This window comes from Rana temporaria, chromosome 5, assembly GCF_905171775.1.
Source record: "Rana temporaria chromosome 5, aRanTem1.1, whole genome shotgun sequence".
NCBI lineage: Eukaryota > Metazoa > Chordata > Amphibia > Anura > Ranidae > Rana > Rana temporaria.
Window position 1 is genome coordinate 277,339,500 of NC_053493.1, and position 21,944 is coordinate 277,361,443.

General features: G+C 40.6%; 1 protein-coding gene across 1 annotated transcript in view; it reads left to right on the forward strand.

The window, feature by feature from the left end:
• DIPK1C (divergent protein kinase domain 1C) overlaps nucleotides 1-11,106 on the forward strand; it is a 152,152-nt gene extending 141,046 nt beyond the window's left edge. The window contains exon 4 of the mRNA XM_040353889.1: nucleotides 10,056-11,106. Within this exon, the coding sequence (XP_040209823.1) occupies nucleotides 10,056-10,250 (195 nt within the window). The 3' untranslated portion in view covers nucleotides 10,251-11,106. The remainder of the gene's footprint in view (nucleotides 1-10,055) is intronic.
• Nucleotides 11,107-21,944: the final 10,838 nt, after the last annotated feature.

Below are 21,944 nucleotides of genomic sequence, written 5' to 3' on the forward strand. Positions count from 1 at the left end.
AAAAAGTGTTTTTCTTAGCAGTAGCTTGTGGTTGCCAACTTCCCTTTATATATGTGCAAAAAAGAGAAGAACCCTCAAAGATGAGACTTTAGCGGCAACGCAAGCTGATGCAGTAAATAGACACTCTATTAATATCATATAATATAAAATTACGAAACTTTATTTATGACAGAGAACAATGGAATAAAAACATAATAGAAATAGGTACAGGCTATCCACATAACTTTCCACTCTTGCAACCCAATGATTGGATTTGTGTTTTCACAGATTGTGGGTCACCGGTGGTATGGTCCCCAGATGGCGTCTACCATCTGGGGACCATACTACTGGTGATCCACAATTATTACAGCTATATGGGCAGCAGGAGAAATAAGTACTTTTTACCTAAGTAATTAAAAAAATATGTTATAGCTATCCAAATAAACATAAAAACTTCTGTGCACTTGATGTGGCTAGGCTACAGCAATCACATATGATGAATTTACCCTTCTTCTCTTGGGGTACAATAGCCTGAGAACCTCTGGGCCCTACCTCATTCCCGTTTGTTCTCCACAGTTTTTTGCCTTTTTTCATTTTTGTTTCTGTTACTACTGTTGGCACTAGGGATGAGCCGAACACCCCCCTGTTCGGTTCGCACCAGAACCTTCAAACGGACCGAACATTCGCGCGAACATTTAGAACCCCATTGACGTCAATGGGACTCGAACGTTCGAATTCAAAAGTGCTCATTTTAAAGCCTAATATGCAAGTTATTGTCGGAAAACGGGTTTGGGGACAGGGAACATGTATCAATGGAAAAAAAGTTTTAAAAACTGTCGTTTTTTCTGGAGCAGCGATTTTAATGAAGCTTAAAGTGAAAAAAAAATGAAAAATTCCTTTAAATATCGTACCTGCTGGGTATCTATAGTATGCATGTGAAGTGGCACGTGTTTAGAACTGTCCCTGCACAAAATGAGATTACTATAAGAAAAAAGTCATTTAAGACTGCTTGCGGCTTTAATGTAATGTTTGGTCCCTGCAATATGGATGAAAATCACTGAGAAAAATAGCATGGGTTTCCCCGCCCCCCTCCCCCCAGGTCATTACAAGCCCCTTTGGCCCTATATACTTTGAGCAGTAGTATACAGGCGGTGCAAACAAGACAGGGACTGTAGGTTTGTTGTTAAGTAGAATCTGTTTGTACTTTTAAACTAGTACTTCATTAAAGTGTAGCTTCAGCCATAAAATCTTTTTTTAAGCTTTTCTGAAAACATAGAGAAGGGTTACCACCCCTGTAACATTTGTTTTGCTGTCTGTGTGCATCTGTTCAGAAGATTGCACCTCACTTTCTGTCCCAATGACAAATGATTTTTTGAAAAAAATATTTTTTTTTTTGTGAAACAAGGATTGGTGATAAAGCATCAGTGGACAGGAGACACCTTTTACAGAAGAGAATTTCCCTTCCTAGGGGTAGATTTACTCTCAATTCCTGTTGTCTCCTTCCGTTTGCAAGTAGGAGTCGTTTGTAAGTTGGATGTTTGAAAGTAGGGGCCTGCCGTATATACTCTGCATAAATTTGGGCCATAGGTGTTGGTGTTGCCACAACACTGTAAGCCCTCACAGTTAGTCTTGGTGGGCGCTGGAACGCCCTGCTGTGAAATATTAGATTAAGAATTGTAATTACATGCCCCTGTTGAACAGGGGCAGAAAAATTGGGCCTTAGGCACTGGTGCCACAACACTGCAACCCCTCACAGATACTCTAGTTGGAGTGCAGGAATGAGCCCGTTGCAAAGTATTGCATCAAAAATTTTAATTACATGCCCCTGTTAAACAGGGGCAGAAAAATTGGGACTTAGCCACTGGTGGCGGTGCCCAGAACCAACAATGTTCTTACAAGCTATCAGCAAGATCATTGAGGAGGAAAAGGATATTCACTCAGCATAACAGGATAGTCACTCAGCATCAGCATAGGCAGTCTTGAAGGGATCTGACATTTCAAAAAAAAAATTCAGTTACATCAGCATCAGGTGCTTGGTAGCTGGTGGTGATCCAAGCCTGATTCATTTTTATGAAGGTCAGTCGATCGATCGAGTCAGTGGAGAGGCGCACCCTGTGATCGGTTACAAAGCCTCCAGCAGCACTGAAAGTGCGTTCTGAAAGAACGCTGGATGCAGGACAAGCCAGTAGCTCAATTGCGTACTGTGCAAGCTCTGGCCAGTGATCCATCCTCAAGACCCAGTAAGCCAGAGGATTTTCAGTGGGAAAGGTGTCCAAGTCTGATCTTGCCCCTAGGTATTCCCGCACCATGTAAAACAGACGCTGGCGATGGTTGCTGGAACCGGTCATACCTTGGGGCTGCGGACTAAAAAATTGTCTGAACGCATCGGTCCACCTTCTCCATCGCTACTTCTGTGACTGACCGAAGCCTCAGCAACAAGTTGTCCAGGACCAGGATTTTGTAACCACCCAGTCTCTGGGAACGCGTTGCACAGACCTTTCTGCAAGGCCTCCCTAAGATGTTTCATCTTCTGCTCCCTCTGCGCCGGCAAGATAAGGTCCGCAAACTTATTCTTGTAACGTGGATCAAGGAGAGTTGCCAGCCAGTAATGATCCCTCTCCTTGATAGCACGAATACGAGGATCATTCCGCAGGCTTTGCAGGATCAGGGAGGCCATGCAGCGTAGGTTTGCTGAGGCATTCGGTGCAGAGTCCTCTGGGTCACTGAGGACGACATGATCCGCAGCCAAATCCCAGCCACATACAAGTCCATGGGTTCCCTGGGACTGTAATTGATCCCTTGAAGACTGCTGCTGATCCTGAGTGCTAGGCTCCACCTCCATGCTGACACAATCCTCCTTCTCCTCCTCCTCTTCCTGTGTGATAGGCGGGCAAGCAGGAACACTGTCTGAATAAAGGGGGCCTTGAGAGTTAAGGAAGTCCTCCTCTTCTTCCCTCTGTTCTGCCTCAAGGGCCCTGTCCATTATTCCACACAGTGTGTGCTCCAACATGTGAATAAGAGGGACAGTCTCACTGATGCATGCACTGTCACTGCTCACCATCCTTGTGGCCTCCTCAAATGGTGACAGGACAGTGCATGCATCCCTGATCAAGGCCCACTGGCATGGGGGAAAAAACCAAGCCCCCATGACCCAGTTCTGCGGACATATTGGCACAGATACTCATTGATAGCCTTCTGCTGCATGGGCAGCCGCTGCAGCATGGCCAACGTAGAGTTCCACCTGGTGGGCATGTCACAGATTAGGCGGTTCTTGGGCAGGTTGTATTCCCTTTAGAGGTCTGCCTGTCGAGCACTGGCATTATATGACCGTCGGAAATGCACACAGACTTTCCTGGCCTGTTTCAGGACATCCTGTAAGCCCGGGTACCTGCCCAAGAACCGTTGCACCACCAAATTAAGACATGAGCAAAACAGGGCACATGGGTCAGTTGTCCCTGTCGCAGGGCGGAGAGGAGGTTGGTGCCATTGTCGCAAACCACCATTCCTGGCTTAAGCTGGCAAACCACCTCTGGAGCCTGCCCTTGGAGTAGCTTTAGGTGCAAACTACAGTGGACACGTGCAGTACACACCAAGTAGCTTTAGGTGCAAACTACAGAGGACACGGCCAGTACACACCAGGTAGCTTTAGGTGCAAACTACAGAGGACACGGGCAGTACACACCAAGTAGCTTTAGGTGCAAACTACAGAGGACACGTGCAGTACACACCAAGTAGCTTTAGGTGCAAACTACAGAGGACACGTGCAGTACACACCAAGTAGCTTTAGGTGCAAACTACAGAGGACACGGCCAGTACACACCAGGTAGCTTTAGGTGCAAACTACAGAGGACACGGGCAGTACACACCAAGTAGCTTTAGGTGCAAACTACAGAGGACACGTGCAGTACACACCAAGTAGCTTTAGGTGCAAACTACAGAGGACACGTGCAGTACACACCAAGTAGCTTTAGGTGCAAACTACAGAGAACACGCGCAGTACACACCAAGTAGCTTTAGGTGCAAACTACAGGGGACATGTGCAGTACACACCAAGTAGCTTTAGGTGCAAACTACAGAGGACACATGCAGTACACACCAAGTAGCTTTAGGTGCAAACTACAGAGGACACAGCCAATACACCACGTGAGAATGCTGCAGCTAGCACAATCAACTGCATGCCAGTAAATTAGGAATAGCTGATCTAGCTAAACTATACAGTGTATAAATATATGTACAACACCTGGGATGCATATATATCCTCTACACACTAACTTTAACTGACTAGCCTGCCTTCTCTATCTACCTAGAAAAAAATGACACGGTCTCCCTCTCTCTCTGTCTGTCTTTAACCACTGCCGCAACACACTACACAAGGCCGACCTGCAGGCGGCCTTTTAGAGTGTGGAGCGTGTACTAAACCCCCTGAGCCATAATTGGCCAAAGCCACCCTGTCTTTGGCCAATTATGGCTCTCCGTTTTTTGCGCGCTGTGATTGGCCAAGCATGCAGGTTATAGTGCATGCTTGGCCAATCATCAGCCAGCAATGCACTACGATGCCACAGTGAATTATGGGCCGTGACACGCCACTCGAATTTGGCGCAAACGGCCCGTAACATTCATATTTCGACGAACGGTCGAACATTCAATGTTTGAGTCGAACATGGGTTTGACTCGAACACGAAGCTCATCCCTAGTTGGCACATTTGTTTAACAAGACTCCACCAAGCTTTCCCCAAATTGTTTTGTGAGTTTTATGTTTGTGAAAAGTTTATTTAAACCTTTGTTTTTGTTATAGGATTAATGTAATCCTGTCCCTATCCCTTGAACCAAGCAGTATGTGATTATGTTGAATGAAACTTTATTAATAAATAAATATCATAGTAGTGATGTAATTATGGGTCACCAAACACTATTGTATCACATTTCATTGCTTACATTAACAAATATCAATAAAAATACAAGTAAGATAAAGTGGACAAGTTCTATATCTATGCAGTGTTATATCCCCTTTGTTCCTCATGTATTTGCATTTGCCACTTGGGTGTAAGCTCCAAGTTGATCCTAGTTGGAGCTTACACAGTGTTGATTACTTAAACCACCCCTCCCCCCACCTGTGACAGCACTGGCTCCTGAGCAACCAATTGCCAAGCACTAACACTATCATGTGGTCAGAAGGGGATGGAGTCACATGCTCCCATATAGAAAAAGGGCAAGAAAGAAGGTAGTGTTTCTTTTCTAAAAAAAATGACTTCCACGCAGCCTCTGATGGTAATGTCACAACTGAAGATCCAATTGGAGCACAGCAACATAGGTTAATTTGCTGTGTAGCTCCTCCATTGAGAAAACATCTTGTATTGTTTTAAAAAAATACAAGGTATTCTGTGATTGGACAAGGGGGACATATGAATGTCACAATCTCCCATTATCCAATCACAGAATGCCTTGAATTCTTTGCAATACAGTATGTTTTCTGAATAGAGGAGCTGCATAGAAGCAACCTGCTGTGATCACTGTGCTACAGCCGGAACCTCAGCGGTGACATCATTAACAAAGGCTGCATGTAAGTAATATTTTTCAAAACGAGAGCAGCAGCCACCAGTAGAACACACATTATTAGAGGTACTGAAAAATACAAAAAAAAAAGCTCTCACATTGCCAACATTCTTAAATAATGTGTTAGAGGGAAAAAAGGGAACCCAAAGGTGAACCCTGTTCAGACTTTAACAGCACAGTAAACAATAGAGATATATATAAAAAAAATAATTTTAATAGAAAAAGACACATACATGAGATACAAGGACAGTGCAAACATAAAAAATCACACATATGGGTACATAATATATGATGAGAACCTGAATGCATCAAAGTGTTTTGCCGTTGGGCTTCAGGGCGCAGTTCAGAATACAGTAATTGCAAGAGCAAAAAAAGGAGGACTCACTTGCAGAAAATTATTGATCAGCATAATGGCTACCACAGATATCCAATATAGGAAAAAAGTTAACTAACGCAGAGGGAGTGAAATGCTGGTAAAGCAAAGTCAGAGGACTGGTGGTTCCTGAATAGAAAATGCAACAGTCTTCAAACTTCACACAGGGGAACATAGATACGGAGAAAAACCCAGAGGAACAACAGCAAGCCCTTCTAGGAGGGATTTGAGACAATACGAAGATATAGTTCAAAGTAGTCACTGAGTCAGTCAGCTATGTTCCAGGCACCAATGAGAATATGCTATATGTATAGCAGTATTAATACTTCATGATAGGTACAAGGACTGAGCGTATCAAAATAATCCCCTGGGAGAGAGCGACAAAGATCTTCACTTATTAGAGGTTCCTTTATTAGTAAAACTGTTGCCCACACTTCAGCTTTAAAGGGCTCCAAATGTAGCAAATTACCAGAACAAGGAGGAAAAAATCAGAACAGATCCCAGTAGAGTAGTGCTGGGATCTCAATGAAGCACGATTTATTGCCAGGTCTTCTGGTTATGCAGAAACTCCTGGTGCAAGATAATATGACTATGCAGCAGAACAAAGGTTTATTAAGGGCTTAGTTAAAGAGATACATTAGTGTCGGATTGTTTTAGAATTAAGGTTAAGTGTTAGCTTAAGAGTCGGTTCACATAGCAGCGGCACGACTTCGGGGGTGACTCTGCAAGTCGTCTTGAGGATGACTTCAGAGGCGATTTGCAAAACGACTTCTGCATAGAAGTCAATGCAGGTCGCCCCAAGCCGCCCCTGACGTAGTAGAGGAACCTTTTTTCTAAGTCGGAGCGACTTGCATCGCTCCTATTAGAACAGTTCCATAGCATTGAATGGGACGCGACACGTCAGGCGGCTGAGCCGCCTGTCGTGTCGCCCCAGTGTGAACCGGGTCTTAGGGTTGGGGGATAAATGTTAAGGACTCACTCTAGATGTTAGGTTTCTTGGGGGGGTTAAGGGTTCCTTTTCAGGGTCCTGTTGGGTTTTGGGTCTGATGACCTGAGAGGGACATGTTTGGTCACATGACCCTGCATCAGCTCTGTATGGTAGGCATCAATATTAGCATTCTTTATTTTTTTTACTGAAGACTGCTAATGTTAGTCATCGGGACACACAATATAGAATTTGCAAATGAAAGGTAGGCTTTTACATTTCCACCCTTTCTCCAGCCAGTTTAATGATTTGTTTTATCTCTGGAGTGGATCTAAACTTTGAGCGGTATGTATATTTTTTTAACTTCTACCTAAATAAACTCAGCTATGAACTATCCTAACTCTGAACCATGCATGATTTACATAGCCGTCCGACTCCTGATCAGTGCTCTCAGACAATGGCATGACCCTAGACCAAATTACATATATTCATACATCCTCTTTTTAGATTACATTTTGGACACATTTCAAATATATTTAATACTACCATCTCATATAAGTCTTGTGACCCCAGTCATTGATAATCCAGAATTCCCCACCTGGCTTTAAATTTCACTATGTTAGTAAGCTAATAAAACCAACTATTGCAAGTCAACAGGCCTTATGTTGATCAAATGCATAATGAAGCATTGTTCAATATAACAATCATTTTTATAAAAGGACAGTATCTTCCAAAAACTAGTTGCTCTAAATAAAACTGCAAATCTACAAATTATTATTTTCAATGAATCCTTCCTTTAGAAAAATCTATTTGAATTTCAACAAATCGATTATTTTTGGGCCAAAACTGTTAAAAAAAGATAAAATGTATGATTGATTGTTTATCAGTAACTGTATGGCAAGCATTGTAGAGCTTACCTCTGATTCAATGCAATCAGTTGATCACCAGTTTCAAAGCTTTCAGATATTTGCCATTTATAATCAATTAGAAATCAGGATTCTGTCTTCTCTTCCAGCTTACAATAGGTTTATGCTGTCATGTAAAATTTACCTGTATCCTTATTTTATTTTTTCCCTCTCCAAGTCTGCAATCTCCTAGGACCCCTCCTCCCCTTATTTTATTTTCTCTGCTCCCCTAGGCCCTTGACAGCACTTATGGGATTTTTTTTTTGTAATTTCTCCTGGCTTTGCACTCCATGTTAAATCCTAAGGTTGTATTTTTGTATTCCTTGTATTCTCAATAGTATGCTTGGATTTATATCTCTTGAGTTTGATGGCTTTGTTATGGTGCCCTAATGTCCACTTTTCTTCCCTTTGGTTTTTGTATAGTATCTTTGTTATACTCAATAACAAGTTCTTTAAAAAAAAAGAAGATGGGTTCTTTACACATGTCTACCACATTTTTTAATTATTGTCATTAGCAGATGTAACTTATGAACAGTCAGTGCTTTATGGCACACTTTTCAAAGAGCTATTTCCAAATACTCATACAATTACTGTGGAATAGGAATACTCCGTCTCCACTGCATCATTCTGTTCTTTCTTTTATTACTCTTCATTTCCTTTGATTTCTGTTTTTTTTTTTTTTGGAACAGGATATATTTCATGTGATAATTAACCACTTAACGCCCGGACCATATTGCTGCCCAAAGACCAGAGCACTTTTTGTGATTCGGCACTGCGTCGTTTTTAACTGACAATTGCGCGGTCGTGCGACGTGGCTCCCAAACAAAATTGGCGTCCTTTTTTTCCCACAAATAGAGCTTTCTTTTGGTGGTACTGTATTTGCTCACCTCTGCAGTTTTTAGTTTTTCCGCTATAAACAAAAATAGAGTGACAATTTTGAAAAATAAATATCCCCCAAAAATATATAAAATACATTTTTTTCCCCTCAGTTTAGGCCGATACGTATTCTTCTACATATTTTTCGTAAAAAAAAAAAAAAATCGCAATAAGCGTTTATTAATTGGTTTGCGCAAAAGTTATAGCGTTTACAAAATAGGGGGTATTTTTATGGCATTTTTATTAATATTTTTTTTTTACTAGTAATGGCGGCGATCAGCGTTTTTTCGGTACTGCGACATTATGGTGGACACTTCGGACACTTTTGACACATTTTTGGGACCATTGGCATTTTATAGCGATCAGTGCTATAAAAATGCATTGGATTACTATAACTGGCAGTGAAGGGGTTAACACTAGGGGGCAGGGAAGGGGTTAAGTATGTCCCTGGGTGTGTTCTAACTGTAGGGGGGGTGGCCTCACTAGGGGAAATCACTGATCTTCTGTACATCTGTACATTGTATGAACCGAAGATCAGCATTTCTCTCCCTGACAGGACCGGGAGCTGTGTGTTTACACACACAGCTCCCGGTCCCCTCTCTGTAACGAGCGATTGAGTGTGCCCTGCGGTGATCGTGCCCGCCGGGCACGCGCACGGGAGTCAGGGGCGAGTGGGGGGCGAGCGTGCCCCTAGTGGCCTGCGTGAGAGCCGACGTTATACTACGGCTCTCGCCGTAATATGATGGTGGGCGGTCGGCAAGCAGTTAAAGTAGATCCATATTAGGATGGTTACTCTGAACTAGTATTTGCTTGGTGGTCTGGAAAGATGAACAGTTAGAAAAGGCCAAAAATACTTTCCTAAAGAAAATGCTGTTTTTGGCCTTTATCTGCTGCCAGTTATGTGGCCAAAAACTTGGTCATGTGATTTCTGCTGAAGAAATAGGATCAGTCAATCTGAATACTAATCTTTCCCTTCAGTATCACAGATCACATGACCAAATACTTATCTTTTGGCCACATTACTAGCATCAGAGGCAACCTGGGGCAGTTTATCTTCAGGAAAGGCATTTTAGCCCTTCCATTATTTACTATCTAAGCGTGGCTGTAAACATAACATAGCATATTGATCTAGTTTAAGGATGACAAGAACAGGTAATTGAAAAGTAAAGTCTCTATTATATAATAATCAATTTGTTGTATTTCATTCAGTGTCATAAATAATGTTCTTGAGAATATGTTTCACATTACATTATTCTATTTCTATTAAAAATATGAATCCATAAATTCTTCTGATCTATGCCTTTCACAATATTTGAGCAACTAACAAAAGTATATTATGTATAGAAAAATCCCAATGTTTAGGCCAGGATCGCTTAAAGTTAAGATTCCTTAACCGTCTTGGTAAGACAAAATAAGACAGATTATTCTTTGTGTTAACCCACAGGTTATCTGTGACAAGATTTTTCGTCGCTGGTTCAGTGTGAGCATCATGGAGTCTACTGGTCCCTATCCCCTTCAAGCTGAACTGCACAGAGCTGTGCAACAATGCGCTCAGTCTGCAAATGAGGAGACACTTTTTGCACAGTTATATCATTTATTCCGGTCAAGCCAAAAAAAACTACAGAGAAGAAATATGTGAATTTTATTTTTCTGGAAGTATTTTTTGGAACTGTGAGATGAAGGCAATTTGAAGTTGATGCATTGCATCCATGGTTTAATGGCACAAGGAACTACAAGAAGCCATACAACCTATTTTGCTACATTTATGAATATTATTAAAAGAAAGGCAATGCTTTACATGTATGTAATGTATTTGACATATTATCTATAAAATAATAAAATAAATAATCCAAAATTTGTGTAGCGCAACAATATAATGTGAATAATAGAATTATAGATAAAGTCCATATTACATGGTGAAAAAAACACCAACGCCAAGGCCAAGGATGACTATCCTCTTTAGATAATCCCCTTCATGGTCCTCCTTTTGGGTCTAGGGTTTGCATTCTCTTCAATATCAAGTATAGTCATATACCATAAGGTAAGGATCCCATAAAACACAAAGGCAAAACCATAGTGCTCTCAATTTTATAAAATGTATTGGACACACAAAAAGATTAAAAACACTTACAAAAATAGCAGACAGTAAAGCTTCTTAATATTATGACATTTCCAGCTCATCACATCACACTCTAAGATGGTTGCGGTATGACATCACAAGCTCACCTCCTCCCTCCTATCCGAATTGCTCCCTGTGATTGGGCTTCCTCAGTAATAGTAAGAGTATAGGCATCTTTGGCATATTGTTGAGTTATTTGATCTTTTATGAGGTGAACAGGATTTTCACCTATTGGGTGGAGGCACGTATGACACATGAAGATGATTGAAGATAGAGGGTCACAAATTGCACAGTGGTGTTTTGGAGTTTTCACCATCTTATTCACCTTATATTGTTGCGCTACTCTAATTTTGGATTATTTGGCTTATTAAGAAGGTGTTGTGGAAACCGTGTTCTGCATTGGATGATTTTGGATATAATATGATGAAAACTACATGAGTTGAGGTTTCCTTCAAGGAAAACCACATGATTAAACGATTAGCAGATCTAAAGTAGGGATGAGCCCGATGTTCAAATCAAACGTAAGTTCGACTTGAACATCGGGTGTTCGCCGAATAGCGAACAATTTGGGGTGTTTGTGGCAAATTCGAAAGCCACGGAACACCCTTTAAAAGTCTTTGGGAGAAATCAAAAGTGCTAATTTTAAAGGTTAATATGTAAGTTATCATTATAAAAAGTGTTTGGGGACCTGGGTCCTGCCCCAGGGGATATGTATCAATCAAATTTTTTTTTAAAAATGGCAGTTTTTTTGGGAGCAGTGATTTTAATAATGCTTAAAGTGAAACAATAAAAGTTTCGTACCTGGGGGGTGTATATAGTTTGCCTGTAAAGTGGCACATGTTTCCCGTGTTTAGAACAGTCCCTGTGCAAAATGACATTTCTAAAGGAAAAAAAGTAATTTAAAACTACTCGTGACTATAATGAACTGTCGGGTCCTGGCAATACAGATAAAAGTCATTGAAAAAAACGGCATGGGTTCCCCCCCAGTCCATTACCAGGCCCTTTGACTCTGGTATGAATATTAAGCCCGAACCAAAATGTAAAAAAAATTGCGTGGGGGTCCCCCCAAATTCCATACCCGTACACTCTGAGGGAGGGAGGGTTTCCGCCTACGTCATTTTAAAATGACTCGGTAGGGAACGTGTTAAGCATTATTAAAATCACTGCTCCCGAAAAAAATTGCAGTTTTTAAAACTTTTTTATTGCATTGATGCATGTCCCCTGGGGCAGGACCCAGGCCCCCAAACACTTTTTATGACAATAACTTGCATATTAACCTTTACATTTAGCACTTTAGATTTTTCACGTTCGTGTCCCATAGACTTTAACGGTGTTCTCATGTTCGAACACATTTTTTGCCTGTTCGCATGTTCTGCTGCGAACCTAACCGGCTCACACAAAGGTATAAGCAGGTACATTTATATATAATTCTCATCTTTCCTGCAAATCTTGAACTTGGCTGCCTATTATTTCACATTCAGAGCCTCCCTACTGGCCAGTGAGACTATTCATCACACTGAAGGACTCATGAGGTAGTAAAGGAGGGCTATGCTCAAACATTACAGAACATCAGCTGTCTATATCTCTGGATTCGCTGATCATTTTGACCTGTGGTTTTCACTAACGGTAACAGTTACTTTTAAAACTTTTTTCATCTTACGTTTATCTAGAATTGCCTAGGCTTGTGTCAGGTTTACCTTAACTATACTCCTCACTAGTAGGATGTTGGTGTGTGTGAATGTGTGTGTGTGTTTAGTGGGTCTTGAATGGTGAATAACAAACTTACTTTGGAGTAATATTTTGTAATAATTAGTGAATTCTTATCTAATTAAAAAAAAAAATTATGTCAACGTTTCATGTAAACAAGTTTGTTATGATGCTACCCATTTTTTTTCCTGCACAGCAGTTTGTAAGTGATCCTAGACATTATTTTATAATAACGCAGGGAATATTCAGGGTAATTATGATAAAACAAAATTAGAACCTGGTAAAGATAGCATTACTTTACATTATTTAGAAGACACACACAAGAAAGGACTACTTGGAAACCATCTAGTAGAAGGATCTCTGAAGAATACTTTGCATCCCTACCTTAAAGCATTAGCAATTTGCGATTTTTACCTACAGGTAAGCCTATAAGGCTTACCTGTAGGTAAAATGAATATCTCCTAAACATGCACTGTTTAGGAGATATTCACCCTGGATGCAGCCGTTGACATCACCGGCACATGCGCTCTGAAGGTCTGGCATACCTTGCTGGAACCTCAGAGCTTTGGGCCAGAACTGAGGGCTCCTGTGCGCATGTGTGGGAGTAACTTCATTGCAACTCTGGCCAGTCACACAGCCGGAGCACGCGAACCTTGAAAAAAGACCGGGGGAAGTCAGCCCTCTCAGCGGTGACAGTCAGCCATGGAAGGTCTTCATTCTAAGGTAAGTGTTTCATAATGTGCTAGTATGCGATGCTTTAATATAGTCTTCTTTAACTACTATTTAGAAAGTGTAGATCCTTTCTCTTACAGAAACAAGCAAATGGAGTAGCAAATCAAGAGTATCACAGTACAAATTTACATAAAAGGTAAGTGAAGCTGCAGCCCATAACAAGTAGTCTGAAGGTAGCCTTCCTTTTCAAATAATAAACATGGCATCTATGCCAACACATGTCTTTCCCCCTAGTTTTTGATTCAATGCTCTTTGTAGTTTTAATGGTCCTAGTGCTATTGCTAAATAATCTGCTGCTGTACATCTGAACATAATATTCTCTATTCCACACACAATCTAATATGATCTTTTTTGCCAACATTTTAAATGATGGTCCCAAATGATCATTATGCAAAGTTTGAATTGTAAATAGTAAACTGGAAACTATGGCAGCAAATAATTGGACTGCAGTCATTACATTTACTTAATTTTTATTATATATAGAGGAATAACATCGCTACCTCAAGATATGCATACAGTACTGCCTTTAAAGCGGAGTTCCAGGCTAAAATCATAGGTGTAATTAGGTGCGTTTTGTACCTTTTTTTGTTTTTCTGTGTATAGAAGTCTTGTAAGTGTTTTGGTTCTCTAGTTAGATCTACACATTGAAAATTGGTCACTGACATAATGCGGTAGGGTTGGTTTACTAAAGCAAATATGATATTGACTTTTTAAAGGAATTTGCCCTAGAGCATCATGAATGTAGTAGTGAGATTTCACTTTGTAAAGAATACCCAATCACTTGAAAGGATGATAAAAAAGTCCATGAACGTGGTTGGATGAAGTCAGCGCAGCTTCACTTATCGTTCTGGAGCACATTCCCTTGCAAAGTGAAGAGACTTTTGCTTTTAGTATGTGCAAGCCTTTGCTGAGCTTGCATAAAACACAAGCAAGAAAAGAAAGTCAAAAGCCTGAAAAAGTTTAATTGTCAGTCAATTACATTTAGCTATTTTAACATATCAGTGTCATCGATTTGTTCTGTTAAGGGAATGGATTGCACTTACTCTGTAATTAAGAGTGCCTTATGGTACTTCTCAATGTGCTTTGGCACTAAAAATTAAGTGATCCACAAAACATTTAAGTAGGTTTTATTGATTCAGTCATTCACCATTTTGGAAGCAATATGGATTTTTAATTCTTTATAAAAGAAAAACACATTATTTTGAAATGCTTCACAAAACAATTGCATAATTTTCAGTTCATTAAAAGTTCCACCATTTTGACTTATTTCTAGATGTCCCTTCTTTAGGTTCGAGGGTATCATTTATCAAAATATCAAGAATGATATTTTAAAGTGGAGTTTTTTTAAACAATATATGTTTTTTAAAACTTAAAATTTATAGGAAATAGCACAGAACACAAACTATAGTCCAGTGACAGAGACATAGAGATCCATAAGAGAGAACACAAAATTAAAAAATGATCATCCAGCGTAAACAAGTTGCAATGAGACATGAAAGTGATATCCATGTTAGGGTTAGTGAAGAAAGTCATATGAAAGTAATATAGTTTTATAATGCTAAGCCTCACACCTAGGGTAAGGCCCAGAACTATCGTGGGATGGAAATATGAATCAAGGGCGCAAGGAAAACGTGAACAAAAAGTCAGAGTAGTAAGGAAAAACAATGGAAGAAGGGCATAGAGCAGTGGTTCTTAACTTTTCTAGTGCCGTGACCCCTTGATAAAATTTCCCAAGTTGTGGGGACCCCTAACAGTAAAATTATTTTTGTAGCGTGGGCTGTCAGTACCCAAGGCAAGATAAGTCATTTGCGCCCCTAACCCACAGACATTTAGTGCTCCCTGAGTCCCTTCCACTTATACAATATTAAAACCCCTTATGGTACATTTTAGGATGTTCCGCTCTTTCTCTTTGTTCTCCTTTCTCTTCCTTCTATCTCTCTCTATCCTAGTTTATTTTTTCCCCCCATTCCTCTCTCTAGCTGTCTTTCTTGTTATTCTTCTATTCTTTCTCTCCCTTTTTTTTTGTTCCTCCCTCTCTTTTCCTCTCCCTTCGATGTATTCTCTATTTTTATTTCTTCCCTTACTCCTTGGTGGGGGAGTGGGGGGAATGGGATGAATGGCAGTGCTGGCGGGGAGTTGGGATGAGTGGCAGTGCTGGTGGGGGTGTGATCAGTGGCAGTGCTGGTGGGATTTCTGATCAGCCAACTTAGGTGCTCTTGATCAAGGTCATCTACTGATCTGAGAACTGTAGTGGGGGCTTTTAATGGCAACTATAATTACAGGTAGTGTTACTCACTGTGTCTCTGGTTTCACTGTGTCTCCGACTTTGTGGTGTCTCACAGCAGTGACACCTATGCCGAAATCAGGAGATAGGGTCTCCTCCAGCCCCTCCCACTTTACATTCCTCACCAATCAGCTGACCTCTAGTCTCTGCCCCCCAGCCATGCCGTGAACTGAATGGGCAGCTGCAAAAAAGGCTAGGAGAGAGGTGCAGACTTCAGGAACAGCCCAGGATTAGGTGACCCCTGGAAAATCATTATTTTACCCCCGAGGGGGTCCCGACCCCCAGTTTGAGATCCACTGGTATAGAGGGTACTGTATATGGAGGAAATGTATCCTTTCGGTGCGCGTTGGGTTGAGTTGTAATGACACCTTTGTTTAGGATAAAAGTAACATATGAAAGAAAATTAGGATAGGTCACTTAAGAAAGTAGAGCTTGAAAAATAAAACTCTATAATCTAACCCTCCGGAGTCTCACTCACCAGTAGCTATGCAAGATAATGGTAGTCTGGGATATGTGCTGAGGTGAAGAGAGGGACTCTTGATATTGACTATTTGCACGGTAGTTTTCTAGAATACATTGTCCTAGTCACAAAGGGCAAAAGAAGAAAAGAAACTTAGTCTAACTGGAAAAGGTGAATACAGTGGGGATCGAAAGTTTGGGCACCCCAGGTAAAAATTTGTATTAATGTGTATAACGAAGCAAAGGAAAGATGGAAAAATCTCCAAAAGGCATCAAATTACAGATTAGACATTCTTATAATATGTCAAAAAAAGTTAGATTTTATTTCCATCATTTACACTTTCAAAATTACAGAAAACAAAAAAATGGCGTCTGCAAAAGTTTGGGCACCCTGCAGAATTTATAGCATGCACTGCCCCCTTTGCAAAGCTGAGACCTGCCAGTGTCATGGATTGTTCTCAATTATCGTCTGGAAAGACCAGGTGATGTCAATCTCAAAGGTTTTAAATGCCCAGACTCATCTGACCTTGCCCCAACAATCAGCACCATGGGTTCTTCTAAGCAGTTGTCTTGAAAACTGAAACTGAAAATAGGCTATAAGAAGATAGCAAAGCGTTCTCAGATGTCAAAATCTTCTGTTCGGAATGTAATTAAGAAATGGCAGTCATCAGGAAAGTTAAAGCAAGATCTGGATGACCAAGAAAAATATCAGACAGAACAGCTCGCAGGATTGTGAGAAAAGCAATTCAAAACCCACGTTTCACTGCACGATCCCTCCAGAAAGATTTGGCAGACGCTGGAGTTGTGGTACACTATTCCACTATAAAGAGATACTTGAGGTGAGGTTTAATGTTGATAAATGTAAAGTTATGCACTTGGGGGCTAAGAATATGCATGCATCATACATACTAGGGGGAGTACAACTGGGGGGATCTGTAGTGGAGAAGGATCTGGGGGTTTTAGTTGATCATAAGCTCAATAATGGCATGCAATGCCAAGCTGCGGTTTCCAAAGCGAGCAAAGTCCTTTCTTGTATTAAGAGAGGTATGGACTCCAGAGACAGAGATATAATTTTGCCCCTGTACAAATCATTAGTAAGACCTCATCTGGAATATGCAGTTCAGTTTTGGGCACCAGTTCTCAAAAAGGTTATCGGAGAACTGGAGAAAGTGCAGAGAAGAGCAACCAAACTGATAAGAGGCATGGAGGAGCTCAGCTATGAGGAAAGATTAGAAGAACTAAATCTATTCACTCTTGAGAAGAGGAGAATTAGGGGGGATATGATCAACATGTACAAATATATAAGAGGTCCATACAGTGTACTTGGTGTTGAGTTATTCACTTTACGGTCAACACTGAGGACAAGGGGGCACTCTTTACGTCTAGAGGAAAAGAGATTTCACCTCCAAATACGGAAAGGTTTTTTCACAGTAAGAGCTGTGAAAATGTGGAACAGACTCCCTCCAGAGGTGGTTCTGGCCAGCTCAGTAGATTGCTTTAAGAAAGGCCTGGATTCTTTCCTAAATGTACATAAAATAACTGAGTACTAAGATTTGTAGGTAAAGTTGATCCAGGGTAAATCCGATTGCCTCTCGGGGGATCAGGAAGGAATTTTTTCCCCTGCTGTAGCAAATTGGATCATGCTCTGCTGGGGTTTTTTGCCTTCCTCTGGATCAACTGTGGGTATGGAGTTGGGTGTATGGGATTGTATTGTGTTTTTTATTTTGTTTGTTTATTTTTTTGTGGTTGAACTGGATGGACTTGTGTCTTTTTTCAACCTGACTAACTATGTAACTATGTAACTATGTAACTTGTACAAATATGGTCCTTATGGAAGAGTCATCAGAAGAAAACCTCTTCTACGTCTTCACCACAAAAATCAGCGTTTGAACTTTGCAAATGAACATATAGACAAGCCTGATGCATTTTGGAAACAAGTTCTGTGGACCGATGAGGTTAAAATAGAACTTTTTGGCTGTAATGAGCAAAGGTACGTTTGGAGAAGAAAGGGCACAGAATTTAATGAAAAGAACCTCTGTCCAACTGTTAAGCATGGGGGTGGATCAATCATGCTTTGGGGTTGTATTGCAGCCAGTGGCACAAAAAACATTTCACGAGTAGAAGGAAAAATGGATTCAATAAAATTACAGCAAATTTTGGATGGTAACTTGATGCCATCTGTGAAAAAGCTGAAGTTAAAGAGAGGATGGCTTCTACAAATGGATAATGATCCTAAACACACCTCAAAATCCACGAGGGATTACATCAAGAGGCGTAAACTGAAGGTTTTTCCATGGCCTTCACAATATCCTGACCTCAACATAATTGAAAATCTATGGATAGACCTTAAAAGAACAGTGCGTGACAGACAGCCCAGAAATCTCAAAGAACTGGAAGACTTTTGTAAGGAAGAATGGGCAAAGATACCTCAAACAAGAATTGAAAGACTCTTGGCTGGCTACAAAAAGCGTTTACAAGCTGTGATACTTGCCAAAGGGGGCAGTACAAGATATTAACTCTGCAGGGTGCCCAAACTTTTGCAGACGCCATTTTTTTTTTTGTAATTTTGAAAGTGTAAATGATGGAAATAAAATCTAACTTTTTTTGACATATTATAAGAATGTCTAATCTGTAATTTGATGCCCTTTGGAGATTTTTCCATCTTTCCTTGGCTTCGTTATGCACATTAATACAAATTTTTACCTGGGGTGCCCAAACTTTCGATCCCCACTGTAAAACATAGATTACAATAAATAGCAAAAACAAATCTAAGGGCCCCTTTTCTTAAACTGGAACATAAACCATGCTTTAAAGCGGAGTTCCACCCGAAAGTGTAGCTGCTGACTTTAAAACATTTTCACCCAGGCTGGACCTCCTCTTTAAGTACATGAGTGTTTTGCATCATTGCTTTCAGTAGTACAGGTATCACCTACGCATTTATGCTGTACATTTGAAAAATTATATTTGCATTAATATAGTTGTGAATTTTAGGAAGTACATTAATCATAAGGATAGATAATATCCTTCGATAGATAGAAGTAACATTTTTGCCAGCCCTTTTAAATGGACTTACTGCAGAATTACCTAACGATATCATCTATCAGAACCTGGAGAAACAGCAATAAAAGACTGTTTACCATTTCACTGTCTATAGGCCCCGATGGACAGCTCAAAATTCTTCTGATTCCTGCTAAATTAGTCAAAATTTGAGCTGTGAGGGGCCCGGAAAGCACCACCTTGCAAAACAAAAGTTGATTTAGAAATTAATTGAGCTGAAAATGTTACATTCAGTCTTTGGTAACACAATTGTATTCAGGCAGCCACGAATGCTGCAGCTGTCTGAATACAATAACAGCAGTGGAGATTCCTCCATCCACACTGTTAGCGTGGGATGAACATGAGAAAGTTGAGCTGACCTTAACTCCAGATGTTGTGAGAAACTCTGCAAACTGAGAGTTTACTATCCGATACACCAGGGGTAGGCAACATTTGAGCGGTGGAGATCCAACTGAAAAACATGGAAAAGATCAAAGATCACCAGGGTGCTCCTTTATATATATATATATATATATATTTTTTTTTTTTTTTTTTTTTTTTTTAATTTTCATTCTTTATTTGTCTTTTTTCTTATTCACATTTGATTATTAAACAAATCGTTCATAAAAAATTTCAGGAACCAACATCATTCCTTATATGTATCTTAATCTTAATATAAAATACAGATAATATAAAAGGTAAGGACACATTGATTATCTTGTTTATATAAAAGGAAGGAAAAACAACATCAGAGAAAAAGGAGAGAAGGAAAAAAAAAGAAAAAAAAAGGAAAAATGCTCAGATCACATCTACTGATCAGGGGAACTATTCTTATACCTATTCACGGTGTGGTTAGTACTTAATTTCTTCACCCTTAGTTTTATATAACTGGTCCCTCCATCCCTTCTCCTCTCTCCCCCGGTGAGGTTTCAGGGCCAGCCCAATCCTAGTTTTCCCTGGGTTGGCACGCATATGTCTTTATTTTAGGGTGCTATTTTTAATTCTACTTCACCCCAGCTATAATTCTTACCCACTAGAGGGGCGGGCCCTTTTCTTCCAGCCAAGGCCTCCACATCTCCTCAAACTCCTTAAGGTTACCTCTTTTTGTATAAACTGCTCTTTCTTTACAGATCGTCTCGTTTACTGCTCCAATCCATTCTCTTATTGCCGGGGGTGTTATCGCCTGCCATCTTGTCATTATTAATTTTCTGGCTTGGAACAAGCATCTCAATAATGCGACTGTAGTGATTTTCTTCTCCTCCCGTTCCCTCCTATATCCCAGTACACATAGTGTGGCTTCCGCCTCCAGAGGTACACCAAATGTCTCCCCTAAGACATTTATCACTCCCTCCCAATATCGGAACAACTTTGGGCATCGCCACACCATGTGTACTAGGTCTCCAGTCCCCTGGCATCTAGGACATTTGTCATCTGTTCTTCTTCCAAAGTTGAACAGACGTTTGGGTGTATAATAAGCTCGATTTACCAGCATCAGGTGGGAGACCCTTTGTGGGGGTGAGACCGAAACCTTCGGTCCCATCTCCAAGACCCTCCGCCACTGATCCTGTGTCACTTCCCCCAAATCCTCCTCCCATTTCTCTTTTATTTTTAGGAGATGCAAGCCCATATTAGCCTTTTTACCTATCTGTTTATATAGTTCAGAGATAAGTCCCTTAGTTGGTCCTACCTTGCCTAAGTTTTGGAAAAGGGGCATTTCACACCACACTAGGGTTTGTGTCCTGAATTGGGCTTCAAGGGCATGCCCCACCTGTATATAAGTAAAAAATGAATATTGTGGTATCTTAAATTCCTCTCTTAAATCCTGAAATTTCCTATATTTATCCTCTTTATACAGTTGTTTCAACCTTTTAATGCCATTTATTTCCCATGCTCTGACCTTTCCTATCTGGAGGATTTGCTTCAATTTAGTATTATTCCACAGTGGGGAGTATTCAGAAAACCCGGTGTATCCCATCAATTTTTTAACCGTTTTCCATATTTTAGTTATCATTTTTATTGTTGGGTTCCTATGACTAAAGGAGTCAGCCTCTAGTGCTTCAAAAATAGTATCATGGGAAGCCCCATTCATCATTATCTTCATGTCGGGGGTACCTCCTCCTGGAATATTACCTCCCCCTATTTGTTGCAGTTGTGCAGATAAATAATAAATCTCGGGTTGGGGTACTGCAAGTCCTCCCTCCCCCACCGGGAGTTGCAATGTGCGAAGACGTATCCTGGCCTGCCCCCCTTTCCATATTAGCTCTCTGAAGAGAGATTCGATTTTATTGAACCATTTTTTACAGATCCATACTGGGGAGTTGTGCATTATATATAGGAGTTGTGGTTGCCAAATCATCTTGATTAAACTACATCTACCCGCGACTGACAGATGGAGACGTTTCCAAATGTAGATTTTTTGTTTGAACTTAGCAAGTAGGGGGGTGAGATTTTTATTAATGTATTGATTGGGATTTTTCGTCACCAATATCCCCAGATATCTCATTGTATCCACCACCGTTAACTGTGGCAATCCCCGTATCGCCATTTCTCCAAGTGGATCTATCGGGAGTAGCTCGGATTTCCCCCAGTTTATTTCTAATCCCGAAAAACTCCCGAACTCCTCCACCAGGCTCATTGCTTTTGTCAGTGATTGTTCCGTGTCTCCCAGGAAGAGCAGGATGTCATCGGCGTAAAGCGTGATTTTTTCATCTCCCGTCGTTCTCTGGAATCCGGATATCTCGATGTTTGACCTTATAGCGATTGCCAAAGGTTCAATCGCTAGGGCGAAGAGCAGGGGTGACAAAGGGCACCCCTGTCTCGTCCCCCTCTCGAGGACAATTTTTTTTAAATACATTTATTAGCAAGACTCCAATAATATGTCAGGTTTTACTGCCCCCCCCAACTGATAGTTTTAAATGAGATCTAATGCACAGACCTCTTTACAAAGCACCACCAAAGGCATTGTTTAAACTTGTAGTTCTGGCAAAGTGGCAAAA